Source organism: Dryobates pubescens, chromosome 20, assembly GCF_014839835.1.
Source record: "Dryobates pubescens isolate bDryPub1 chromosome 20, bDryPub1.pri, whole genome shotgun sequence".
Lineage (NCBI taxonomy): Eukaryota > Metazoa > Chordata > Aves > Piciformes > Picidae > Dryobates > Dryobates pubescens.
Window position 1 is genome coordinate 898,557 of NC_071631.1, and position 25,626 is coordinate 924,182.

A 25,626-nucleotide genomic window follows, 5' to 3' on the forward strand; every position below is an offset into this window, starting at 1 on the left:
GCCCATTCCTGCCCTCTGCAGAGGTCACCGAGCAACAACAGGCACCAAGGCAGGCAGAAGTCAGCCTTGCTGCCCCATAAATGGCAGTGGTTATCTATCCACAGCCTTGCTTTCCTTTATCTGCTTCCTGCCTCCGATAAGGGGAGTGCAACCCACAGCTCCCAGGCTTCCCGCTGGCAATTCAAGGCTCTGCTCCGCTAAATCCTCGACTGCCAGCTCCTACAGACTTTTGCCTCACTGATTCATAGAGCTCACAGGAGCCATTAGCTCTTAGAAACCCACACAGAGTGCACAGCACAGGAGAGGCACCGGGAACACGGCAGAGTAATGAACCAAAGGAAGCCTTTCACTCACAGCCAAGAAATAAAACACCTCCAGCTAAATGGAGTGCTGCTGATGTTTCATTCAGGTATGCTTCAGAGATTCCCAGTTTCAGTCTGCCTCCAGCACTGCAGCCGGGCAGTTACCACAGGGGGATTCAAACCTGAGCTCCTGCAATCAAACAGAGCAACCGCAGCGCTCCCACCTCGCTCGGCTCCTGCCAGCTGCCCGCCCCGGGGGCACCCACACCGCCCCGCAGACCACCCCCCTCCAGCAGCGAGCACAGGGCAGGCCCTGCAGAGAGCCTGGGAAGGCACTCGTGCAAAACACGGAGAAAATGAAGGAGCGAGGGGAAGGGGAGCGGGGGTCGGGGGTCGGAAGGAGAGGGGAAGCAGCACTTCACCCGGCGGAGGGGGAGAGCCTGGCCGGTACCTGGGGCGATGCGAAGCCACAGGGCGGGGGGCAGCTCTTCGCCCATCGGAAGGCAATGGGGACTACAGTGATTCGGAATGAGGGAAGGGAGAGGACAAGGGAGAGGGCAAGGGAGAGGGTCCGGCTGGCTCCAAGGCGCAGCCTTGTCCCCAGGGGCCTACTCGTGTGGGGAAAAGGCTGAGTCCCTGAGCGGGACAGGGAGCCACCAAGCTGCCCGGGATGGCTCCACCGAGGGGGAAGGCAGGCGGGGCGCTGCCCCAGGCCTTTGCCCGCCCCTGGGGCCGAGCAGCGGAGAGGTCCCGGCCGGTCCCGGCCCCCGGCCCCAGCCCCACCCCCCGCTTCACCTGGCTCCGCCGCGGCACCCGCACCGCCCCGCGCCGCGACCGTTACAGCGGCGAGGAGGGGGCGCGGCTGAGGGAAAGGGGCAGGGCCATGCCCAGCAGCCTATCGGCGCGCCGGCCACGCCCTCTGCCCTCGCTCATTGGCTTGTCGGCACGCCGAGCCCCGCCCCGCCGCGTTGCGAGCAGAGCAACAGCTTCTCGCTCGGCAAAATGTCCTCTGTCGCTACCCGTAGGGCGGTCAGGCCCCGCCTCCTCCCCGGGCGCGCTGTTGGTGGTGCCGGCAGCGGCGCTGCGTGAGCCTGGGCCGCGGGGCCTGGCCTGGGCCGTACCGGGCACCTGAGCCGTACCGGGCACCTGAGCCAGCCCGGCCCGGGCCGCTCTCTTCCCCTGTCCATCCGTTGTCCTTGCTCCCCCCCAGCCAGCCCAGGCCTCCAAGCTGGGTACCGGCGGTACAGGAGCCAGGACACTGTGCCTGTCGTTACGCCCAGCCACGTGGGGGCAGCTCAGCTGTGGTGTCCCTGAGGAGCCAGGGGGCACAGGGAAGGGCAGGACCTCTCCACCATTTCCATGCTGACCACATCTCTCTCCTCCTGCAGCCCCACGCTCTCCTCTTGCCCCTTGTCAGCTGCACAAAGGCCCCAGCGTACTCCAACCCCCCTTGGGACACCTTCCCCATTTCATCACCCTTCCTGCCCTTGGAGCCCACCCATGGGCCCCCACACCCCCGAGTGCAGTCGTCCCTGAGCTGTCGCTGCAGGGATGATGTGGTGCCCAGAACAGCCACAGCACCACCCCTCTGCCTTGAGAGTTTATTTACAGCAGAAGAGCCCTGGGCTGGCTGGCAGCACCACAGCAGGCACTGTTCCTCCAGGCAGGAGCCACTGCTGCCAACGTGCAGCTGAGGCAAAAGGTCCTCCAAAAAAGCAAGATTGTCACTTGTCCCCTCCCTGGGGATGCAGCAGAAACCACTTCTGCAGCAAGTCCACGCTGGGGGCTGAGCCTTCAAAAACATCCATTGCCCATGAGCTCCCCCAGCACAGGCAGAGCACCCACTCAGCTCCCACAGCACCACCAGTTATCAGCAAGGATTTGTGCCAGAGGGGTGTCAGGGTTCAGCTGCCTCTTTGTGGGAGCCATGCTCGGCCTCGAGCCCCCCGCTGCTGTCCTGGCCCTGCCTTGGTGCCCACCACTCCTGCAGCTCCTGGTACAGCTCCTGGTGCTCTTCCTTCCAGCGTGAGAACTTTGCTGAAGTGAGAGCAGCATCGCTGAGCAGCTGCTCCAAAGCCTGCAGCTCCACCAGCTTGGCCTGCCAAGGGGCATCACAAAATGGTTTGGGTTGGAAGAGAGCTTAAAGATCATCCAGTTCCAACCCAGTGATGTGGGCAGGGACACCTCCTACCAGACCAGGTTGCTCAAGGCCCCATCTGACCTGGCCTTGAAGACTTCCAGGCTTGGAGCCTCTACAGCATCCCTGGGCATCCCATTCCCATGCCTCACCACTCTCACAGGAATTTCTTCCTCATTGTCTCATCTCAATCCAGCTTCTTCCAGTCTGAAGCCATCACCTCTCATCCTGTCCCTCAAACCCTTTGCCCAGAGTCCCTGCCCAGCTCTCCTGTAGCTCCCTTCAGCTACTGGAAGCTGCAGCCCCAACTCTCCCAGCCTGGCCTCACCTTCCTGGCTCTCCCCTCTAACAATTCCACATCTGCCACCTGTTGGACATCTTTAGGGGCGGCTGCCCATGGGCAGGGGTCTCTGGGGGGCGCTGCAGGGTCCCACCTTGAGCGTGCTCTGCAGGGCCCGCACGGTGTGCACCTTCTCGTTGACCTGGGGGTTCCTGTTGCGCCGGATGAAGGACTTGCGGCACTGCTCCTGCGTCAGGAAGCGCTGCCGGCCCAGCAGGGACACCCCCCCCTGCCTCAGGCACCTCATCAGGCACTCCAGATCCTCCCCAGCGGGCTCTGGGTGAGCAAAGGGCACGCTGCAGCAAGGAGCAGCCCCCAAACCCCATGGGGCAGCCCCCAAACCCCATGGGGCACCCCCCGCGTGTGACCCTGCCCTGAAAGCATCCTGAGAGGCTGCCTGGTCACACTCAGGTAGCTCTCAGCTCCAGCCCCCTCCCCAGCCCACACACATGCACAAAGGGTGGCCCTGGCCTGGCCTGAAGGGTGCACAGGAGGTGACAGAGGTCACCCCCCCAGCACCTACCCATGGGCGAGCAGGGCCGGGGGCTGCCCTGGGGGCTGCTGGCTGTGCTGCTGGGCTGGCTGCTGCCTGAGAGGAGCTGGGATTTCTCCAGGGGGGTTGGCAACCTCTTCTTTGGCTGAGGGGGAGACAGGATGGGAGGTGAGATGAGGATCCTCTGTCCCCTCCCTGGGGTGTCCCCGAGGGCCACTCACGGAGTCGCATCCTGGCCTGGGGGATTCATCGTCAGGGTCCTCAGCTTCTGTCTCACTGTAGCAGTCTGGAGGGGGACAGTGAGAGAAGAGGGAGCTGGAAGCCCTGGGCTGTCCCCCAAGCCCCTCCCAGGGCTGAGCTTCTCCCCAGCCCACCTCTCAGGGAACATTCCTCCCATTCCTCCCTAGTGAGAGGCAGAGCTCCCAGCAGTCTCAGGCAGGAGCTGTCACAGCAGCCATGGCTGACCCACAGCTCCCCATCTCCCAGGGGGGAACCAACCTCATCTGCCACCTCAGGAAGCTCTCCCTACCTTCCTCCTTGTCTGGCACTGACTGGTGGGCCAGGGCATACTTGGTTTTGGCTGTTATTAGGTGACTGACCCACCTGGGGCAAGAAAGGACAGACAGACAGGCAGAGAGAGGGTCAGAGCCAGCCTGGTGTGGAGGTGCCAGCACCCTGCCATGTGCCACTCACATGCTGAGGTCAGCCAGAGTCTCTGCAGCGAAGATGAAAGGCTTGTACCTCTGATGGGAGAGCTGGAACACGCTGCAGGAGGACAAGCAGGCAGCTGCCTTTGCTGCTGGGGCTACCCAGAGCCAGCCCCAGGGCCCCATCCAGCTTGCCCTGCACCTCAGCACCCCCATCCCAACCCAGTGCAGGGCTCTGGGCTTCTCCCTGCTGTCAGAGATGCTCCAGCCCTCAACCAGGGCCCAGCTACCACCAGTAGCACAGTGCACCTCTGCCCAGAGCATGGATCCCACACTGCAGCTCCTGCCAGCCCTGTGAGGACCCCAGCAGCCCCACGGAGACCCCAGCTCCCCCACGGAGACCCCAGCTCCCCACGGAGACCCCAGCAGCCCCATGGAGACCACAGCTCCCCACGGAGACCCCAGCTCCCCCACGGAGACCCCAGCAGCCCCACGGAGACCCCAGCAGCCCCCATGGAGACCCCAGCAGCCCCATGGAGACCCCAGCTCCCCCATGGAGACCCCAGCTCCCCCATGGAGACCCCAGCTCCCCCACGGAGACCCCAGCTCCCCCATGGAGACCCCAGCTCCCCACGGAGACCCCAGCAGCCCCATGGAGACCCCAGCTCCCCCACGGAGACCCCAGCTCCCCATGGAGACCCCAGCTCCCCATGGAGACCCCAGCAGCCCCACGGAGACCCCAGCTCCCCCATGGAGACCCCAGCTCCCCACAGAGACCCCAGCAGCCCCTCAGGAGCACACAGGTGGCACCCAGCAGCCCCACAGGGACCCCAGCAGCCCCTCAGGAGCACACAGGTGGCACCCAGCAGCCCCACAGGGACCCCAGCAGCCCCTCAGGAGCACACAGGTGGCACCCAGCAGCCCCACAGGGACCCCAGCAGCCCCTCAGGAGCACACAGGTGGCACCCAGCAGCCCCACAGGGACCCCAGCAGCCCCTCAGGAGCACACAGGTGGCACCCAGCAGCCCCACAGGGACCCCAGCAGCCCCTCAGGAGCACACAGGTGGCACCCAGCAGCCCCACAGAGACCCCAGCAGCCCCTCAGGAGCACACAGGTGGCACCCAGCAGCCCCACAGGGACCCCAGCAGCCCCTCAGGAGCACACAGGTGGCACCCAGCAGTGTGCACACTTGGGGCTGCATCCTCCCCCTCCAGCACCAGCCAGGAGCTCCCCGGTGGGACAGACCCCACTCACTATTTCTTCTTCTGCTCCCTGGTGCTCTCCAGGTCGTAGGTGGCCACGTTGAGCAGCCCTGCAGCCTTCTCATCCTGCCGGGGGAAGGAGCTGTGCTCAGCGCGGCCCGGCCGGGGCAGGGGCAGGGGCAGGACCCCCGGGGGGTGCCCACTCACGTTGGGGTGGTGGTACCAGTAGAGGGTGTGGCCCTTCAGCACAAACCAGCACCGCTTCCACCGCTGGGCCATGAAGCCTCCGTGGTCCTTCTTCTTCAGGAGCCACCCATCGCAGTCCACCCGGCCCAGGTCCCGGCAGGACACTCGCCGGCGGCTCAGCCTGGTCGCCACTCCTGCCAGCCACAGAGGGGGCAGGGGGCGCAGGGGAGTCACAGGCAGGGAAGGGCAAGCAGCGGAGAGGGCCCCGGAGAGGCCTCAGCCCGGTCTGCCCCACGCCCGGCAGGGTCCTGCTCACCTTTAGGTCTGCGTCCTGCCTGGGGGCTGCCCTGGATGGGGGCAGAGGGAGAGGAGAAGTCAGAGACAATGCAAGGGGCTGAGGGCAGGGCAGCACTGGCTGAACCCTCCAGCAGCACCCTGGGGGACCCCCGGATTGCACACCCACAGCAAGGAGCTCAGAGGGGAATGCACCCCAGGGATGCCTCCCAGCTCAGGTGGGACATGAATCCTGCCTGCCCCCACTGATGCCCACTGCGAGGCTCAGCACCGCCGTGCCCCCGGCTCTCACCTCCCCAGGGCTGTGCTCTGCACCCCCAGACCCCTCAGTGGGGGCTACTGTGGGGCTGAGCTCTGTGGTGCAAGGCCCAGCAGCAGCAAGGGCGCCTGGTGGGGTGCCCAGGGGGGTGCCCAGGGGGGTGCCACCCTCCTGCGATGCCTCCTCCTGCACACCTGTGAACAACAACAAGCGAGGCTGCAGCCTCCCATCCTGGGGGGAGAAACCATCCCAGCCCCCCTCCCCTGCCCCCCTCCTACCGCAGCCAGGCAGCCCCAGCAGCTCGCCCACCGCCGCCCCGGGCAGCCCCAAGTCCCTCTTGTCCTCTCCGTCCTCTTCGTCGCTGCCAAGGTCTGGTGCGGAGTCCGGCCCCGATTCCAAGTCAGCAGCAGCACTGGGGAGGGGAGAAAGGAATCCCTTGAGCCAAGCCCCTCCCTGACCACCACGGAGGTCACTCTCACAGGGCTCCAGCACCCACAGCCCTCCCTGCCCGAGGAGGAGCAGGGCTGGAGGTGTGGTGGGGCTGGCGGCGTGGTACCGGCTCCGGCGGCCTCCACGCTGCCCAGCAGGGTCTGAGCCCAGCCTGCCAGCTCCTGCCCAGCAGGGTCTGAGCCCAGCCTGCCAGCTCCTGCCCAGCAGGGTCTGAGCCCAGCCTGCCAGCTCCTGCCCAGCAGGGTCTGAGCCCAGCCTGCCAGCTCCTGCCCAGCAGGGTCTGAGCCCAGCCTGCCAGCTCCTGCCCAGCAGGGTCTGAGCCCAGCCTGCCAGCTCCTGCCCAGCAGGGTCTGAGCCCAGCCTGCCAGCTCCTGCCCAGCAGGGTCTGAGCCCAGCCTGCCAGCTCCTGCCCAGCAGGGTCTGAGCCCAGCCTGCCAGCTCCTGCCCAGCAGGGTCTGAGCCCAGCCTGCCAGCTCCTGCCCAGCAGGGTCTGAGCCCAGCCTGCCAGCTCCTGCCCAGCTCCTTTCCATTCCGGGAGAGGAGAAGGGTCATGGCTAAAAATAGCTCCAACCCCTCTGAACGTTACCAAGTGAGTGAGTTGCAAACACAGGCCCTGGGCCCTCCCTGCCCTAAGGACGCTGCCAGGCGGCCGCTGCCTGCTCTCCCCCCAGGAAAGGGCTGGGGAGAGGCCTTGGGGGCACCCAGACAGCTCCAGGCTGGGGGGGTCGGGGCATGAGGCTCACCTGGAGGTCAGGGACACAGGGCTGCCCGGGCACTCGCTGCTCCTGGTGCCAGGATGATCTGCAGCGTCCAGAACTGTACCTGGGAGCTGCGGATGGAGCACCCCACGTGGTCCCCCCGAGCCTTGGGGACCCCCCAGGGATGGGAGATGCCTCCAAGCATCCTGCCTGGCTCCCAGCACAGCCCAGCGTGGTGCTGGGGTCACTCACCTGCTGCCTGGGGGAGGGGGGTGAGCAGGGCAGGGGGAGGGGGATCCTCTTCAGCACCAGCACCACTCCGCTCCCCTTCTCCCGCAGCTTCTTCACCAGGTTGCTGTGGGTCCACCCCACCTGCGCACAGCCCCCAGTGACACAGCCCCACGAGCTCCCACATCCCCCAAGCCCTCCCCTGCAGCAGTTCCTGCAGCCCCCAGACCACCCCAGCAGCGGCTCCTGTGTCCCCCAGAGCTTCCAGTGCCACAGCTCCTGCAGGCTGCGGGTCCCAGCTCCAGTGTCCCCCCCAGATCCTCCCAGCTACAGCTCCCACACACCCCCCCCCATCCTCCCTGCTGCAGATCCTGTGTCCCCCCACCCACAGCCCTCATGTGCCCCCAGCCCCCCCGGGCCCTGCAGCTCCGAGGTCACCGCTGGAGCCAGCAGCCCCTCCCTGACTCACCACCACCTGCTCGTTGACCTGCACGATCTCATCCCCGGGCAGGATGCGGCCCCCGTGGGCAGCCAGGGCCTGGGGCAGAGGCAGGGTGGGACTGGGCTGCCCAGCCCAGGGTGCTTGTCCCTGCTCCCCACCCAGCTGATCCCTCACTCAGGAGCTCTCCCAGCTGGGGAGAACTGGCAGGGGTTAACCATTAACCAGCAGCCTGACCTTGCACAGCACCAGCTGGGGGGGATCCCAGCAGGGCCCAGGCTGTGCTCACTCATGAGGTGAGCGGCAGGGTCTCAGCTGCAGGCAGCCACGCCGGGGTCTAGGTCGGGGTAGGGATGAATCAGGGCCCCAAGAGGCTCCCAGGGCTGGTTGCAGCTGGGGTGGAATCCCCGTGGCAGGTGCTAGAAGTGGGTGACTGAGGGACGGGTGGGCACGGAGCGGGGGGCACAGACCGGGGGGAGCAGCTCCTCACTCACCTCTGGAGTGGCTGCAGACACAAAGTGCAGGCAGGAGCTGGAGGAGGTGACCTCGAGGCCCTAAGAAGGGTGGGAGGGAGGAGTCAGCAGGGTGCAGGGGGTGCTGGGGGGCCCTGGGGCAGGGGAGGGCACCCAGGACTCACCAGTGGGGCAGTGAGGAGGGGCAGGGCAGCCCCCGGGAGGTCAGAGGGCAGCGTCGGGGTGTCAGGGGACGTCGGGGGGCAGGCCCCTGGGCTGGCAGGCAGCGTTGGGGTGTCAGGGGACGCTGGGGGGCTCCCCCACAGGCCAAGAGGCAGCGTTGGGGTGTGTGGGGACGCTGGGGGGCTGTGCTGGGGGCCGGGGAGCCGCTGCAGCCCCACACGCTGCAGCACAGCCCTGCAGTCCAGCAGCGCCGGGGGGCTGCAGCCCAGGATGCTCTCGCAGATGCCCACAATGTGCTGGCACTGGGGGTGAGAGCGGGGGGCTGGGGGGGGCCCTGCCAGCACTGGGCTCCCCCCCACGCTCACCACCCCCTCCTCAGCCAGCACTTACAATCCACAGGATCTTGCTGTCCCTCTCAGCTGCAGGGCAGTCCTGGGGGGATCAGAGGAGAGCTTTCAGCTCTCTGCCTCTGCTCCAGCGGGCAGAGCTCTGGGGGGCAGACAGCTGCCCCCCCCCCCCGGGCACCATGCCCACCCTGGACACCCACCGCCTGCAGCGTCTCTGCCAGCTGGGCACAGAGCAGGACGATGTCTCTGCTGGCCGAGAAGTCATTGAGGGTGGAGAAGAGATACCTGGGGGGGCAGGAACAGAGAGCTCAGCCCCCGGCCCAGCGGGTGCCCCGCACCCACGGGTGCCCCCCCCGCCCCCAGACCTGTTCAGCCAGGAGAAGAGCCCCTTGGCAGCACCCAGCAGGTCGACAACGCGGGACAGGAGGCCGAGGGAGGGGGGGTGGGGGTCAGCCCCTGCCGGTGCCCCCCCCCCGCACCAGGCCCTGGATGCCCTGCGCCAGCTCCTGCAGCCTCTCGGTCAGCGTCCGCAGGCTGGTGCTTGCCAGCCCCGCGTCCTGTGGAGGGGGCAGAGGGCAGGGGGGGTCTCCAGGGCGCCCCCCCGTTCTCACCTGCACCTAATGCAGGGTGAGCTCAAATCCCACCCCCAGCCAGCCTGAGGTGCCCCTGTGCCACCCCTCCAGGCCTGGGGTGCCCCCATGGCTCCTCCTCTATCCATTCCAGGGTTCCCCTGCATTTCCCCCTTACCCAGCCCCAGGTGCCCCCCACATGCTCCTTCTCCAGCCCAGGGTGCCCCCCTGTCCCCCACTTCCACCCAGCCCAGGCTGATTCCTTCACCTCCACCTCCACCCAGCCTAGTGTCCCAGTGTCCCCCATCCTCCACCCAATCAAGGGTGCCCCTGCCTCCCCAGCTTCACCCAGCCCAAGGTGCCCCCCACATCCTCCCTCTCCAGCCCAGGGTGCCCCCCACATCCTCCCTCTCCAGCCCAGGGTGCCCTCATGTGTGTGTCCCCAATCCACCCCAGGGTGCCCCTCCGTCTCCACCCTCAGTCAGCCCAAGCTGTGCCCACATCCTCCCTCGGAGTGCCCTCACGTGCCCTGGGTGTCCCCACGTCCCCCTGCTCCATCCAGCCCGGGCTACATCCACATCCCCCCCCAGCGCCCATGGGTGCTGGCACTCACCAGGGCTCGCAGCTGCTCCACAGCCTCCAGCAGCAGCTCCTGGTGCCCCAGGCGCCACACGCCCAGCGCCTCCAGAGCCGCCGGCGACAGCGCCAGCAGCTGGGGCCCTGCCAGCCCCCAGGCCTCGAAGGGGTAGCCCTGCACCGCCGGGTCCAGCCCTGCCACAGCTCTGCCCTAGTGCCAGCTGCACACCCGGGGGGGCAGCCCAGCACCCCCCCGGCGGTGTCCCTGCTGGCCCTCGGCTCGGTGACCCCAGGCTGTGACCCCAGGCTGCCGGGGGGGGACTCCCCTATGCCACGAGTTTGCCCGGCCTCAGCCCAGACCCCCACCCCAAGGGATGGCCGGACCCCAACCCCACCACCTACCAGATCCAGTGCATGACCCTCCCGTGGGAGAAGGCTGAGGGACAACAAAGGGGTGCCACCCCCCCCAGCCACCCCCAGATCCCCGAGCTGCGGGAAACCCTCCCCGGGATGCCGCCCCCGAGCAGGACCCCCTCCGGCTGGGGGGCGGCTGGAGGGCAGGGTCCGGGGGGTCGCTCACCTCGCAGCCAGGCAGCCACCCGCGCAGGGCCCCAGGCACCCAGGGGCTCCATGGCGGCCGGAACGGAACGGCGGTGGGGAGCGGCTCTCACCTGCGCCGGGCACGGGCGGCCCCATTGGCGCTCCCGGGTGCCGCTCACCGCCGGCCTGCCGCCGCCGCCGCCCGCCCCGCACGGACACAGGGCGCACCCCGGTGAGTCACCGGCTGCGGGGCGAGGCAGCGCTGCCGAAACTCCCCCGCGGGGAAACGAGACCCACCCGGGGAGCACCCCCACCTCCGGCTCACCTAAGCTTCAGGCGTGCCCCCCCCCCGCCCCGACCCGCTGCACGCAGCCAGGGCTGAGTCCTGGCCGAGCTCATGACACCGGTGGGTGCCCCCCAGCAGCCTCGGGGCGCAATGTTTAGCCACGCAGACCCTCAGGAAAGCTTGAGGGGAGCCTCTGCTCAGCCCCCTCCCCGCCGCCTGAGGGGGTCTGGGGTCCCATCAGGCACAACTCCCCCCCTTCCTTCCCAGCTGGGGAAACTGAGGCGGAGGGTGGGAGAGGGGCGACCCCTGCGCAGGCCTGCGGAGGTGCTGCCCGTGCCCAGCCTGGTCCTCCACACGCCAGATCTGTCCTGGGTTGGCCCTGGCCCCCCCGCCAGCGCCTGGGTGCCCGTCCCCCCCCGCCCTGCCGTGTGCGCTCCGGGGAGCAGTGGGCACTGATCGCAGCTGACAGCTGCTCCGCGCTCGCCCGGCGCCGGCTGCCCTCTGCGAGGGGCTGGCACGGGGGCGGCAGACCCAGAGCCCCCTCGTGCAGCTCGGGGCGGGGGGCTCGGGACCCCAGCCCCGTTGCCGCTCTTGACCCTGATCCTGCTGCTCCTGGCCACGCCATGATCCGCCCCCGACGCCTGACCCCGGGGTACTTCCGCCTGCTCCAGGTAAGAGGGGAGCAGGGTTGGGGGAGCCATGGGGACCCCTGGGACCCAGCCTGCATTGCCCAGCAGACCCACTGGCCGTGGCAGCCGTACCCTGGCTCCAGTGCTGGCGGTACAGCCCCACAGGCACTACATGGAGCACCCCAAATGCAGCCCGGGGGGGCTCACCTCTGCTCCCATCACCCTTACACCCGTCTGGGTGTGATGAGGTTGCTCAGGACACTGCTGCAGGTCCCCTGTCCCCAGGGGGGTTGGGGCTGAGGGTCCTCACGGTGCTCCCCTCTCTTCTCTCTCCCCCTGCAGATGCAGCTGGCAGCAGGGAGGGGAGCTGAGCCGGGGGAGAGGCTGCTGCCCCCCCTGGCCTTGCTGCTGGCAGCCGCTGGGCTCTGCCTCTCCATCTACAGCACCCGGAGGATGGCTGGTCCTGCCAAGACCCCCCCAGAGCCAGAGGGATGATCCCCAGGGGTGTGCCAGGGACCCCCTCCAGCTGCTGGCCCCCACCCGATGCGGATCCACGTCCAGCCCTCCCCTCCACAGCCAGGCGGCTGCAGCGCCCCAGGGCTGGGGGACTCCCCCCTCTGCCCCCTGCCTGTCCTCACTTCTGGGAGCTGCATCAACTGCCATGGAGAACAGTGAAACCACCTCCTGAGCCACAGAAACAGCCTGACAGGGAGCCACGTGCCATGTCCCTCCCCACCCCCAAAAGCAGAGGGGTCTGGGGGGGCCCCAGCACCCTGCTGGCAGCCACACAGCCCCCCCTGTCCCCACGGGGACTGTGCTGTGGCTGCAGCCAGCCCAGCCTGCCGAAAGGAGGTCAGCACCGAGCGCTGTTAGGTAACAGTGGCTGGGACCAGCCCAGTCTGTGCTGCAGCAGGGCAGGGGGGACATGGGGCCAGCAATGTGCCCCCCCAGGCAGGCACATCCTGCTGGGATGGGGGCTGAGACCTTCCTCCCTCCCTCCCAGCCTCTGGAACAGCGCAGGGCTGCAGCACTTCATCCCCCAGGGGCAGGGGGGGACAAACCCAGGCAGGCTGCTTGGAGTCACAGAATGAATCATGGAATGGTTTGGGTGGGAAGGGACCTTTAAAGGTCATCCAGTCCAACCCCCCTGCAGCCAGCAGGGACATCCCCAACCAGAGCAGGCTGCTCAGAGCCCCAAACCCGACCTGAAATGGGGCATCTCCCACCTCTCTGGGCAGCTTGGGCCAGGGTCTCACCACCCTCGGGGTAAAACACTTCTTCCTTCTGTCTAGTCTGAATCTCCCCTCAAAATAAATCCTTTCTTGTCAAGCACAGCTGCTGGTCCCTCTGCCTTTCTGCTGCTCCATCCCCAGCTCAGCAGGAGACACAAACCTCCAGCCTGAGGGCTTTGCTGCCCAGGCTGCATAGCCAAGAGCCACTCTGCAGGAATTCACAGCAGCAGGTGGGGGGATTGCCACCCAAAGCCCCCCTGAGAGGCAGGGTCACCACCCTGCTCAGAGCAGCATCAGACTGGTGGAGAAGAGGTGGGGAGGCTGAAGGCACTGCCAGCCCTGTGGGAAGATGAAATCCCTTTGCTTTTTCGGTGTCCCTGCTGGGGGAACACCTGCAGCCCCCTCTCAAGGTTCAGATGGGCAGGGCTGGCAGCCCAGCTGCTCGCTACAGACCCAAGTGCTCGGTGAAGAGTTCAGTCAAGCATCTCTTCCCTCACCCCCCCAGAAAGCAGCTCTGTATCTGCTGCCAGTGGGCCAGGGAGGGCAAAGCAGAGGGAGCTTTGCCAGCCTGCCAGGGCAGGAGCACTGGGATGAGGCCATCCCTCTGGGCTGGCACAGACACTGGCAATGGCTCCATTGCATGCCTGGGAAGTGCACAACACAGAGATGTCTTCTATGCCAAGAGGTGGCTGCCACCCTCCAGCCAGGGCCTGGGTCACACTCGGAGCTCTCCACACTGCCAGGGCGCTGGTTGACATATTTTAATGGGCACCTCACCAGGGTCAAGCCCTGGCACAAGGAGAGAGGCCTAAACCCGCTGCAACAGCCGAGAGAGGAGTGCAGAGTCACAGCAGAGCCGAGGGGACAGGCAGCTTGCCCCTTCCCCAGAAATGAGGGCAGGCAGTGAGGGCAGCCAGGGCCTTGCTGGCTCCTCCTCAGCAGTGCCCTGGCCAGGAGGGCTGCCCGGAGCTGCGCCGTGTCGGCCGCCGGCTGTGCTGGGGTGAGCTGCTCTCACCACGCTGAGGACAGAGACACCTTCAGGGAGCCCCCTGGCCCCTCAGCCTGCCAGGGTCAGCTGGATGCCTCCATCTCAGAGGCTTCTTCGAGCGGCTGTGTCTGCACCTCCACCTTCTTCGGGGGGATGTAGGAGCCCATGCCCGCGGCACGCTCTGCCTCCTCCTGCGTGTAGGGAGCCTCCCGCAGCTGCTTCAGCCTGTGGGAGGGCAAGAGGAGGGCTCAGGCCTTGCACCCCAGCTCCAAAAAGCAAGACAGGCACAGAACTGATGGCACCACCTGCTTCCCCAGAGCAAAGTCAGGGCATGGGGCCATGGAGCATCTGGGGACACCCCTCAGGCCTCTCCTTACCTCTTCTTGTGCACCTTGGACCTGAAGTGCTCCTTCATGCTGTTCAGATCCACGAAGTAGCGCCTGGAGTGGGGATTAAGAGGCTGGGGGTCAGAGGGGCCCGAGATAGGAGCAGGGCTGGGGAGAGCCCTACTGAAGGCCTTTAGTCCCCCCTGAGACTCCCCTCAAGGGCCAAGGTTCCTCCCGAGACCAGGACAAGATCTCTGTCAGGAGTCAGAGCTCTCCTCGTCAGGGCTAGCCTCTCCCAGAAGGCAGGGACCCCTAGAGACATGGCAACCCCTCATAGGGGCCACAGACCCCTTAGGACCAGAACAAGCCCCTCCAACCGACCAGGAACCACCTCCGGGACAAAGCCAACCCGCTCCCAGGGTCTGTGACCTCCCCCAGGACCAGGACAACCTCCTGAGGAGTCAGGGACGCCCCCATGATCAGGACAACCCCTTCTGAGTGACCAGGCAGAAGCACGACAATCCCACCTCAGCAGGGACCCACCAAGATCCCCTAATGGTTAGAACCCTCCCTCTCCAAGATCCAGCCCCCGAGACCGGGAACCCCCACCCGGTTCGGGGACACACACGCCCCACCCTCCCACCCCCCTCCGGTTCGGGGACCCCCACCCCGGTCCCGGCCACACTCACGCGCAGTGCAGGCAGTAGAACTGGGCGCAGCCTGGCAAGTCGGGGTCGGGCTCCTGGTGCAGCAGCCGAGCGGCCTTTTCGGGCTGCATATCCACGTGGATCTCATCCAGGTCTCGGCGACGTCGCTTGGTTTTTAACTGCCGGGCCAGCGAGTGGGCCCGGTGGGCACCGGTGCGGCGGCCGTTGCGCGGCGACATGGCGCAGCCACGCTGGGCCCCGGCTCCGCCGTGCGCAGGCGCAGGCGGCTGCAGGCCCCACCCCGCCCCAGGACGCCCCGCCCACGAGCCGGCAGGTCCCGCCAATGGATCCCGCCCACAGACGACAAACCCCGCCCACGACAGGGCTGGCTACTCACGCCCATATGTTATGAAACCACGCCCCCCCGGACCGGGAAAGCCACGCCCCCCCACGACCAGGTCTCCTCCCCCAGGGTCCCGGCATGGCTTTGCCTTACGGCCCCTGTCCGAATATCCCCAGGGTAGGGGACAGTCGCGTCCCCAAGACCCCCCAGCGGTAGCCGTTCCCAGGTTCCTCAGTGAGACACCGGGCCTGGCCTTGGCTCACGGGATGACCGCCACCCGTCCTGCCCCGGTCACTGCGGGGATGAGCTGCGGAAGGTTCAGTGCAGCCTGGCCCGGCGCTGATCGTGTTTCCTTCACCCCGGATGATCAATTATGGATGGGGACCCGTGGCGGGGGGAGCCTGAGCCCCAACCCTGTTCTATGCTGTAGGCTTGGGGTGGCCCCAGCTTTGGAGGAGAGTTCCTATGGACGAGGGGCGTTGAGGGGCTCTGCAGTCGGTGAAGAGAGGGGTTTGGGAGTGACCAGAGCAGCCGCCCCCGTGCTGCCCCCGGCTCAGGCCGGGCTCAGGTTCCCCTTTGTGCATGGATGTGGCCCCTGAAACTTTAATGAAGCCACTGGATCTCCACGGCGTGCCGGGGGGGGGCAGCCCTGCACCCCTCCTGCTCCCCACAGCACCTGCTGGCTCCTGACCCCGCTGAACCCCTCACCATGACCCAGGGCTTCTGGAGGCTCTACAAGGCCAAAGTGCTGCAGACCCTGGGGGGAGTGCAAGCAGACGGAGTGCTGCGGGAAGAGGTAGGGTCGGGGAGGTCACCACCAAGCCTGTGTCCCACCAAAGCGAGGTGACCAACATCCCTGCCCTCTCCCTGCCTGCACACCTGCCCTCATCTGGGGGCTTCGTTGCAGGGAGACAACCCCGAGCTGATGGAGACTGATGAGAGCCCTGCGCTGATGGAGGAGGGACCCAGCCCAGTGTCCCAGCTGGCGAGGAAGGTGAGGAGGGGGCTGGAGGGAAGCAGGGGCCGGGGCCCGCTGGGACCTGTAGGTCCCCGGTAAGCCCAGTGCTGCCTCCCACGCAGGTGCAGGGGGTGGGTGCCCGCGGCTGGCGGACGCTTTCGTCCCTCTTCACCCGTGAGGACGAGCACCAGCTGCTCAGCCCGGAGCCCTGCGCAGACCAGTAAGTTATAGCTTGGGGCCGGGGGGGGAACAGAAAGCCTGGATCCAGACCCTGGGGGTTGCTGAGTCCGTGCATCCCCCTCCCCTGTCTATACCCTATGGGGCTGGGGGACAGCAGGAGGAGAGCTGCCATGGGTTGGGGGTGCCAGTCCTGGTCACTGTGGGATCTGATGAGAAGGGTCCCGACGCCGACGTTCCGGTCCCGACACCGACGTTCCGGTCCTCACTCTCTCCCCAGCCCGCTGGCCGCCGAGCCGCCCGAGCCGCCCCAGTCCGATAAGGCCCCTGGCTTTTGGGATCTCTTTGCTACCAAGTGGCAGCAGGCATCGGGGCCAGACAAGGGGGTGACCCCCCCGGAGCCGAGTGAGAGCCCGGGGGAGCCACCGGGTGACGACGACAGCGACCTGCGGGAGCCAGAGGAAGGAGCCTTCCACTGGGGCTTCCTGGCTGGTAAACTGGCCGAGATCCGGAATAAAAGTGCCCCCAAGGGCAACTAGAGGAGGCTGAGCTGAGCCAGACTCTCCAGCAGTACAGGCGCCCCCCACCCCCGCTGGTGGGCATCCCCCTGCTGCTGCCTGAGGGCTCCGCGGTGGCTTTCAGCGATGTGTCTGCACTAAAGACCCTGAGGTGCCCCTTTCACTGACCCCTGGTGCTTTCTTTGCCACCCCAGCCCCAAATGGTCCCTCCAGCCCCAGCCTGGGCTCTGCCCACACAAACCACACAAAGCCAGGGTACAAAAAAAACCCCAAGCAGGTTTATTGAGTGTTGGAAGGGGCTGTGGGGTGGGCACTGCCTGTTACTGTGTGCTCAGGCTCTGCCCACCCCCCACAGCATGCAGCTGGTCTGGGAGGTGAGCAGCTGATGGGGGCTGCAGGCCCATCCCACCACCCGGGGAGGCTGGGGAAGGCAAAGTGGCTTACAGCACAGGGACAGCAGCCCATCGGCCCTGGAGCCAAGGACAGACTCGCCCAGGGCAGCGCCTTCCCTAGTGGCCCCTCAGGTGCCCCCAGCACGCTGAGCCCTGGGGCTGGGCTACCTCCCAGCCAACAGCAGCCCCGTGGCACCAGGACCATGGATGCCACCAGCCCATCGTCCCTGGGGAAGGGCCACATCCAGCCGGTGGGAGCCACACGGATGTCCTTGTCCCCAGCCGGGCTGCCTCTGCTAGACGGTGGACTCCTTGGCAGCCGCCCAGGCTCTCTGGCAGCCGTAGAGCCATTTGATGACCCGGGCGTTGCGTTCCACCACCGAGACGGCGGAGCCCAGCCGCGCATCCGGCTCCTCTTCGCTTGGCTCCGCGTCACCCTCGCTGACCTCCGAGGCCTGCCCGGGCTCGGACTCGCCGGAGCCGGGGAGCCGAGCCGAGGCGGTGTCCCAACCCGCCGGCCCGAACCGCTCCCGGCCCAGCAGCTCCACCAGCGCCCGGTCCAGCCCGCAGTAGTTGAAGAACCTCTCCTGCTCCGACAGGCGCAGCGCCAGCGCCTGCTTGCTGGGGGGCTCGGGGGGCTGCGCCGCGGGGCTGCCAGGCAGGGCGAAGATGTCACCGCTGCCCCCGCTGCTGGCACCTCGCCTCCTCGCCTCCTTCTTCTCCGCGGACACCCACAGCATGGGGGTCTCTGGGCTCTGGGGGGCTGCAGGTCCCTCACGCAGCCTGTTGGCCGGCGGGGAGCTGGGGGGCTTGTCTCTGAGGTGTCCCTGGAAGAGGCGCCGCACCAGCCCGGAGCTCTTGGTGTTCTCCTTGTCCCCGGCCGAGCAGTCTCGTTTCTGCCGGTAGATGATGAGGGAGTCCGGTCTCAGCAGGCGCCTGCCGCCGGCCCGGCGCGACACGGGAGACTGCGGACACGGCAGCTTCCGGGCACCCTCCCGGCCCAGCTCCGAGCCCGGGCTCAGCTCAGTGCACTGCTGGCGGGCCAGGAGGCGCCGGCCGCGGGGGGAGAAGCGAGGAGAGCAGCCCCGCAGCGCCGGCTCCTGCCGGCTGTTGATGACCTGCTGCGATTTGACGTATTTGGCCTTGTCGGCCTCCAGCCGCTCCACGGCGCTGGGGGTTCTGCCCCGGCTGCCCCCCAGCTCCCGCGGGCACTCGGGACCCCGATTCAGCCAGGCCAGAGGGGAGCTGCGGCCAGGGGCCACGAGGTGCAGGTTGCTGGAGGCGCAGACAGCAAGAGAAGGGCTGCCCAGGGGCACCATCGTCCCCCAGTCCCAAAGCAGCACCCCTGGGCGATCTGCTCCCCTTCAAGGAGCTGTGGGGAGGGGTCCGGTGCTGCAGCAGGGGAGGGTCCAGAAGCTTCTGGATTCGGTCCTAGGAGAAGAGCAGAGAGCAGGGTTGGCAGCGGGGTTGCAGCAGTGGCAGGAGGAGGAGGGGGCAGTGAAGCAGAGCTGGGGGTCCCCTGAGTGCCCTGCGTGGCAGAGGAGACAGCAGGCAGCGAGCTCTGCCGGTCCTGGCAGACACAATCCGTGGGCAGGAAGAGAGAAGCGCCGAGCATCCGCCGGCTTCGCTCACATCCCAGGAGTGGATCCCGACAGGAAAAAATAGCGGAGCCTGCCGCCTCATCCTCCCGAGCTCGGGGCCGGCAGAACAAAGCCCCCGGGCAGGAGAGCTGGCCAGCTGCCCCCGCCGCAGCTGGGCGATGTTCTGGGGTCTCCGGGCCGCCCCTTCCCCAGCCAGGCTGAGCTCAGCTCTGTGGGAGGGCATCGCTCCTGCTGGAGCCATGGCGCAAAGAGGCTTTTATCAGCCCTGGCTCCAGCTCAGCTGTACCTGAGCACTGCTGGGGGGCTGGGTGGTGAATCCAGTGGTGGAGGTGAGTGATGAGGGGAAGGGGGGATGGAGCCTGAGCTGGAGGCTGTAACTGCCCGAAGCAGAGGGTTTCACTGAGCAGAAGAGGCCTGAACGGCCACGGGGAGCAACCACAGCCAGCAGCTGACCCAGCCCCGCAGCCTGCCCAGGTGACAGCAGGGACAAGGGCAGAGCAGGGCTCACTGGAGCACAAACAGCCCAGGAGCCCTCTGCCCAGGCACCTCCACACACAGCCCACAGGTTCCACCCCCACCAGTGCTCTACAGCTGGGGAATCTGAGGCACGCCGTTTGTCTGGTCCTGTGCTCCCAAGGGATGAGGTCCCCAGTGCTGGACAGAGCTCCCTGGTGGCTCAAGGGAAGGTGCCCCCAGCCCACGGTCTCATCACCCACCAGCTTCACCCTGGCAGAAGCAGTGTGCCCAGGATGCCAGGATCCGTGCCCAGCCGCTGGGCTCGGCAGGCAGAAGCTGCTCACCTGAGCCCACGCAGGGGTGGGGGTAGGGATGCTCCGGTCTCACTCCGCCCTTGCTCCTCTGGCTGCCCGCTGCGAACTGAGCCCAGAGCTGTCCAGAGCCTCATATAGAAGTTGAGGAAGAGGAAGAGCCACCCCATTAACCCCTGCCAGCCCGGCCCCGTCAGCAGGAGCCCACCCTGCCAGCATGGCTCTGGTGTCACAGCCACAGCCTTCAGCCTACCCACCCTGCTGCCTTGCCTCTGCCCAGCCACATTAACCCTCCTCCTCCTGCAGCTCCAGCTCACCTCTGCCAGCTCTCCTCCACCTCCTTACGGGAGCCTGGCTGGGATTTTGGGATCCACAGAAGGGACCCTGACCCTAACCCTGCCCCCAGGCAGGTCTGAGTCTTTCTATCCACCCCAGCACACAGGGAATTAGGAACTGGACAGGGAAACCTTGTCCATTCCAGCAGCTTCTCCTACATCCACCCTGAGGTGCAGGGTGCAGCTCAGGAGCCAGAGCCCACCACGATCTCTCTTCCCCAGGATCCTGCCCCGGCCAGGAGAGAGGAGGAAGGATGAGAAGCCCTTCTAGCACCTTCTGTGCTGGTGGTGAAAGGGTCAAAGCCAGCCCCGAGCCAGGCCAGTTCCTGCCTCCTCTTCCCCCCGGGAAGGGCTGTAAATCGCAGGAAGCCACAAAGGGCTGGAGCTGGCCCAGAGGTTATTTTTATGCTGCCCTCTCCCCCCTTCCCGAGGGCCAAGCGCTGCCCTCCATCCCACCCCCCTCATTCCCCGGGGGGCTGCGAGTGTGGCACCGCAGCAGCCAGGGAGGAAGGACCTGCTGCACCCCGACCCCGGCACCATGAAGCAGGGTCAGAGAAAGCCCCCAGGGCTCCCTAGGGACCTGCTGCCTCCTGCCGTACCTCCAGCGGCCAGCACGGATGGGGAGCTGGGGTACACCGCAGCCCAGGCTGCTTGTAGAGACTCCAGCGGGGACAAAGCCCTGGGACCCGCAGGGCAGGGAGATGAGAGGGGGCCCAGCCCCAGCACTGCTGCCCCCCAGCGCAGATCCTTCCTGTCGTGATGCTGCTGGAGAACCTGTGCCAGGAACTGGGGCCGGGTTGGCGTCCAACATCTCCCTCCGTGACAGCACCGGTGCCGGGAAGGGGCTGGGGCCAGGGCTCCTGCGCTGACGAGAACGGGGAAGCTGCTGACAGCCTCAGGAACCGCCCCCAGGCTCCCACGGAGGAGAGGGGCAGCCAGCAGCTCCTTATTTTTAACTCAGCCGCCGTGAGTCACCGCTCGTTGGGGCCAGGTTGCGTTCTCCAGGCTGGAATCCCGGCAGCGGCTCCGCCAGAGCCAGAAGTGAGGAAGAGGCAGCCTCGGATTCACCTTCTCGGGGCGTTCCCAGGGGATGCTCCTACCCAACGCCCGCCCCAGAGCGACTGCCCTCTTTCTGGCTCCTCCTTGGAGCACCTGCCAGCCTCTTACTGGCAGATTGCCTTTGGGATACCAAAAAGAGGAGGATCTGAGGAGCCCTTCCTGGCATCGGCATCCCTGCAGCTCCTGCTGCAGCTCCTGCAGCCCCTCGGGAGGTGAGGAAGGTTTGTCACTGCCTTCTCGGAAGGGATTTGCCTCTTGTGCATGCAGCAGGAAGCTTTTCTTAGTCAGGTGGATGCTCAGAGTCCCTTGGTTCTGTTTGAGGTTACTCAGAGCTGTCCCAAGGTGCTCTCTGCCCTTCAGGAGGGCTCTGCCCCCTCCCAGCTCACCAGGAAGCAAGCACGGAGCCAGGAAAGCAAAACAACCCACAGCTGGGGGCAGGTATGGAACCTTCCAGCCCTTGGAGTGGGAGAGACTCTGAGAGAGGCCTCAAGGGTCACCAGGGGCAGAGCACAGCTGCCCCTTTCAGAGCACCTCCAGCTGCCAGTGCCACAGCCCAGCTCCCTGCAAGCTGCCCTCCCTCCTGGCTCATGGGGGGGATGTGGCTCTCTCTGCCCTGCTGATTCCATCTCCATCCCACAGCCAACCCAGCAGGCTTGAGGAGCAGCATGGCCGGCACGGGGCTCCCGGCACGGGGCTCCCGGCACGGCTCTGATGGATCTGGACAAGCAGATAGGGCAAGGCAGAGGCTGGAGCCAGCCATGTGCCATTGAATCCTTTCCAGCTGCATTTCTCCTTTAAAAACAAAGCCAAGAAATCCCTTCAGCTCCACCAGGCCCAGGCAGGGCTGCAGCACCTGGTCCCACAGCCACCTGTTCCTACTTGCTGCTTTACTTACACCACCCACAAAAGCCCTTTCTGCTCCGAGGTCCATGCAAATGCCACTGCCTGGAGAGCAGCCCAGGGGAGCTGGGTGGCTGTGAGCCAGGGAGGGCCCAGGGTGCAGGAGCTTTGCTTGGGGAGAGGGCAGGACTGGGAGGGTTGCTGTTCTGGTTTCAAAATACCAAGGGTTCAAACAGCCATGAACAAATCTGAGCCCAGCAGCTCATCCAAGGCAAGTCGGTGCAAGCAGCAGCTACACAGCAGTCAGGGCCTGGAAGGAGACACCAAGGCTCCCATGGGGGAGTCAGACCCCGGGCTGGGCAGTGCCTGGCCTTGCTGGCTGCTCCAGGAGGAAGTTCTGCACCACAGGAGTGGTGGAACACTGGAGCAGGTTGCCCAGGGGTATGGTGGAGGCCCCAGCCCCAGAGACATTCAGCATCAGACTTGATGTGGCCCTGAGCAGCCAGACTGGGGATGTCCCTGCTGCCAGCAGGGGGGGGGGGACACAAGATGACCTTTGAGGATCCTCTTCCAGCCTGCAGCATTCTGTGATCTGCCCACAGGAGCCAGCAGTGAAGCCAAAGCCACCGAAGGATCAGCACCCCCCGAAGGCTTCCTGGGCCGGTGCTGGAGCAAAGGGAAAAGCGAAGGGCTGGCTGCCGGCGCTGCCTGCAGGCCAAAGGCCACCCCAGGGCCTCTGCTTGGCCCAGGGGACAGAAGAGCTGCTTCTGGGAAGCCAGGGCAGGCTTCCAAGGGGTGGGCAGGTGGCTGCTGAATGGCTGCCTCAGACAGGACTTATCTCCACCACAAAGCAACATCTGCTGTGACTCTGCAGTTTGCCCAGGAGCAAAGCTCTGTTCAAAGCAGCCCCAAGGGAAAGCCCCAGGGTGACCACTTCCACCAGCACTGCTCAGGGGGCATCACCCTGCCCAGGCAGCAGGGTGGGCAAGCTGGAGCTGGAGGCTCCAGCACTCTGCAGAGCAAGGGAAATGAAGCAGAAGTTAGGATCAGTCTGGAGGAGGCTGAAGGGAGACCTCCTTGGTCTCCAGAGCTCCCTGAAAGGAGGTTGGAGCCAAGTGGGGTTGGAAGCCCTCTGCAGGAGACTCCACCACCTCTCTGGGCAGCCTGCTCCAGGCCTCCAGCACCCTCACACCAAAGAAGCTTCTCCTCCCGTTCAGGCAGAGCCTCCTGGACTCCAGTTTGTGGCCCTTGCCCTCTCCCTGGGCACCACTGAGCAGAGCCTGGCCCCAGCCTCTTGCCCCCCAGCCTTGAGCTCTTGCTGAGCACTGCTCAGCTGCCCTCTGGGGCTGCTCTTCTGCAGGCTCTCAGCCCTTGCTGCTGCTCAGAGAGCTGCTCCAGGCCCCTCAGCATCTTCCAAGAAAGCTCAGAGACTGCCTGGAAATTCAGATTTTTACTTCAAAACCCCAGTCATGAACTCAATAAATTACACAATAAATTTGCTCATTATAAACTCTCCAGAAAATAGATTTGACAGATTGCAAAGGAGGATTTAGAAAAGAAGGAGGAAATAAAACCCCAAACAAACAAAAACCAAACCACCACCAAAATCTTCTGAGTGCTGAGAAGGGTCTGGGCTCTGTGGCAGGCTGGTGAGGAACTGCAGCTGCTACAAACAATTTTCTTTACCAAAGGTTTTAAAACCCCCAAAGACCTCAGAGAACACAAACAGAAGAGACCTGGAGAGCCTACAGGGAACACTCAGTGTCACCCAACAGCAAGGCTGAGCACCATGGGAGGGGGGTTTTGAGGTTCCCCCCCCTGTAAAGTGGCAATCAGTGCAAAGAAAACTTTGGGAGACAAAAAAAAACCCAAACCACCAAACCAACCAACCCCAAACCCACCAAAGCAAAGCCCAAAAGCCTCTTCCTGTGCCAGGCTGGCAGCAGGCTCAGTGCTCATCCTCTGGGACACCTCAGAGAGGAACCAAAGTGCCTTGGAGGGTCAGTGGTCAGCAGCACCCTGGGGGAGGTTTGCACTTTAAGGTAGTGTAGCTGAGTGTGATCTGGGGCAGGAGTTTGTGAGGTGCTTGTGAAGTGCTTTTGAGTTGAACAGGGGAAAAGGAGACCCCTCTAGAGCTGTGCCCATGGAATGACCATGTGGAAGGGGAGCCCTGCAAAGCAGCCTGGGCACAGCCAGCCAGAGGTTTGATCTCCCCCCTTTCAGTCACAGGCTGAGGCTTCAATGATCCTGGACCCAGCAGACCTCCACTTCTGGAGGACAATAAATTGAGCTCTTCAGCATTCCAGGCCCCACAGCTTCTTCCCTGGCCTGAGCATCCTGCAGGGAAGAGGCCACAGGCTGTAGGTGTGGTCACCTCCTTCCCATCAATTCCCACTCCAGCGTCTGAGACTCACCTCTGCAGCATCCTCTGAGCAATAAGCACTGAGGGAGCAGAGTGCTGCCTGGGAAAGCCTCAGTGCTTCTCTGAGAAGCACAACTTGCCTTCAAATGAGAAACTGAAGCAAAGGAACCAGAATTCAGCACTCAACCCCTCCAGGTGACAGCCACCAGCTCCACAGGGCACCAGGAAGAAGCCTCTGCAGCCTGTACAGAGCTCAGGGTGGGCAGAACCTGAATCCTTTGGGCTTAGCACACAAACCTCTGTGGTTTGTGGTGTTTATTCACACCCAGCCAGAAATCAAGCCAGCTGCTCAGAGCTGCTCTCACCAGAGCACCAGGGAACAGCAGCCAGTTCCAGAAGGAAATACTCAGGTGAGAGCTGAACAAAAAGCCAAACACTCAGCTGCTTCTGTCAAGCCAAGTGGCCTCTGCTGCAGCTCTACAGGCAGATTTCTGAGACTGCACCTTCCCCAGGAGGGTCAAACTGAGGAGCAGGGCCACAGGCTGCAGCCAAAGAGCCCAGGGCTGTGCTGCTACAAAGCAGCTTCTGTCTGCTCAACAGCATCAGGTGGCCTCAGTGCAGCCTCCCTGAGCACATCCAGTCTGCTGCTGTGGGGTAAGAGCTGGGGGCTGAGCAGCCTTTCAGCCACTGCAAAGCCTCCCAGCCCACCAGCCAGGCTTTTAAATCAAGCTCAACCTCTTCAAAAGGAGGAAAGCAGCAGGAGAAGGGCCCAGGCTGGCACACAAATGGGAGGCAGCTTCCACATGCTGCCCACTGAGCTTTCTGCCCTGTCTGAGCAGAGGTTTGTGCTGACAGACAGACAGACAGCCCTTTGTCTCCTCAGCACTACTGGCTTAGAGGCAGCACCAGAGAGGCCATGAGTAGTTAGTACTAGTTACAGACTCAGCTAACAGGAAAACTCTGCTGCCACTGCAGCTTGAAGAGCTTTCAGATCAACACTTCACAGTGCTGGGCTCCCTCACCCTCAGCACCACCACCTGAACCCACAGCACTCTGCTGCCAGAAATCCCCCAGGTGCTGCTGGGTTAGAGGCACAAGAGCAGGCTGCAGAACTGGAGCCCCACTGCTTAATGAAGTAGTTGGTTACTGGAAGAAAACCAAAGCCCAATGATTCCCCACCCAGCCAGCACCTGATTGCACCCTTGCTGCTTTGAGTCCCTCAGCGACAGGCTGCTGAAGCTCTGAGGGCTCAGCTTGGCCACACCAGCACTTCAGCAACTGCCAAGCCCCTTGCAGTGCATTGTTTTGTGCCCACAAAGCCAAGGCTCAGACCTTGCATTTGACATAACAAAAATAAATAAGGAACTACAAATTCCTGCCTGGAGAAGAGGGAATGCTTCTCACCTTGTCTCCTCCACCTGGTCTCCTAGCAGGCCCCAATCATTCAGACCCACAGCCAATAATTTAAGTGGCACACTCGCTCCCACTCGCTCCTCCACGTGAGTATGTACACAGAGCTAGCTACAGAGCCTGGAGAGGTCTGCACTGCCAGCATGCAAACCTCAGGGCTCCTCCCCTCCCCCCACCCCCCCAGGATCCCCAACACTGACACAGGAGACTGGAATGTAGGAAATCCTGCAGGAGCGCTGGGCCCCGAGCCCGGCTCTCCCTCCCTCCAGGCCCCCCCTGCCAGCACGCACAAGCGACACCCCCACAGCCTCCCCCCGCGCCGGCCCCGCACTCCCCCCGGCGGCAGCCTCCACCTCGCACCCCTCAGGCTCTACGCCGGCTACAAACCACACCCTGCAGGGCTGAGTTCAGGC

The 25,626-nt window shown here is 65.1% G+C and overlaps 4 protein-coding genes across 4 annotated transcripts; 1 reads left to right on the plus strand and 3 right to left on the minus strand.

The window, feature by feature from the left end:
• Positions 1-1,985: 1,985 nt before the first annotated feature.
• CNKSR1 (connector enhancer of kinase suppressor of Ras 1) lies at positions 1,986-10,435 on the minus strand. The gene is given in 21 exon segments (XM_054170673.1): positions 1,986-2,400; positions 2,874-3,055; positions 3,303-3,417; positions 3,494-3,558; positions 3,802-3,875; positions 3,966-4,037; positions 5,175-5,248; positions 5,330-5,502; positions 5,625-5,655; positions 5,895-6,273; positions 7,055-7,140; positions 7,262-7,381; positions 7,707-7,775; positions 8,171-8,230; positions 8,314-8,613; positions 8,702-8,743; positions 8,859-8,943; positions 9,024-9,130; positions 9,132-9,215; positions 9,841-9,998; positions 10,384-10,435. Coding segments are annotated over 21 exon segments (2,529 nt in total). The 3' UTR covers positions 1,986-2,199.
• A 2,808-nt stretch (positions 10,436-13,243) lies between these two features.
• ZNF593 (zinc finger protein 593) lies at positions 13,244-14,733 on the minus strand. The gene is made up of 3 exons (XM_009908459.2): positions 14,494-14,733; positions 13,856-13,918; positions 13,244-13,703 (listed from the first exon to the last, which is right to left on the minus strand). Exons 1-3 carry the CDS (start codon positions 14,688-14,690, stop codon positions 13,562-13,564), a joined length of 402 nt encoding a protein of 133 aa, XP_009906761.1. The 5' UTR covers positions 14,691-14,733; the 3' UTR covers positions 13,244-13,561.
• Positions 14,734-15,337: 604 nt separating this feature from the next.
• C20H1orf232 (chromosome 20 C1orf232 homolog) lies at positions 15,338-16,485 on the plus strand. Its single transcript, XM_054171029.1, has 4 exons — positions 15,338-15,590; positions 15,702-15,788; positions 15,875-15,972; positions 16,210-16,485. The coding sequence occupies exons 1-4, from the start codon at positions 15,504-15,506 to the stop codon at positions 16,466-16,468; spliced, it is 531 nt and encodes a 176-aa protein (XP_054027004.1). The 5' UTR covers positions 15,338-15,503; the 3' UTR covers positions 16,469-16,485.
• A 478-nt stretch (positions 16,486-16,963) lies between these two features.
• On the minus strand, positions 16,964-18,299 carry FAM110D (family with sequence similarity 110 member D). The gene has a single exon (XM_054171013.1). The coding sequence runs from the start codon at positions 18,156-18,158 to the stop codon at positions 17,136-17,138; it is 1,023 nt and encodes a 340-aa protein (XP_054026988.1). The 5' UTR covers positions 18,159-18,299; the 3' UTR covers positions 16,964-17,135.
• Between the last annotated feature and the right edge of the window lie 7,327 nt (positions 18,300-25,626).

What these genes read in the sequence shown, in the direction of transcription:
- ZNF593 (XM_009908459.2), bottom strand. Translation starts at nt 14,690, where the DNA reads ATGTCGCCGCGCAACGGCCGCCGCACCGGTGCCCACCGGGCCCACTCG. An exon ending in TTCTACTGCCTGCACTGCGC is followed by an intron (nt 13,919 to 14,493) that starts GTGAGTGTGGCC and finishes TCCCCACTCCAG; the next exon opens with GCGCTACTTCGTGGATCTGA. An exon ending in TCCAAGGTGCACAAGAAGAG is followed by an intron (nt 13,704 to 13,855) that starts GTAAGGAGAGGC and finishes GCCCTCCCACAG; the next exon opens with GCTGAAGCAGCTGCGGGAGG.
- C20H1orf232 (XM_054171029.1), top strand. Translation starts at nt 15,504, where the DNA reads ATGACCCAGGGCTTCTGGAGGCTCTACAAGGCCAAAGTGCTGCAGACC. An exon ending in TGTCCCAGCTGGCGAGGAAG is followed by an intron (nt 15,789 to 15,874) that starts GTGAGGAGGGGG and finishes CCTCCCACGCAG; the next exon opens with GTGCAGGGGGTGGGTGCCCG. An exon ending in CCGGAGCCCTGCGCAGACCA is followed by an intron (nt 15,973 to 16,209) that starts GTAAGTTATAGC and finishes CTCTCTCCCCAG; the next exon opens with CCCGCTGGCCGCCGAGCCGC.
- FAM110D (XM_054171013.1), bottom strand. Translation starts at nt 18,158, where the DNA reads ATGGTGCCCCTGGGCAGCCCTTCTCTTGCTGTCTGCGCCTCCAGCAAC.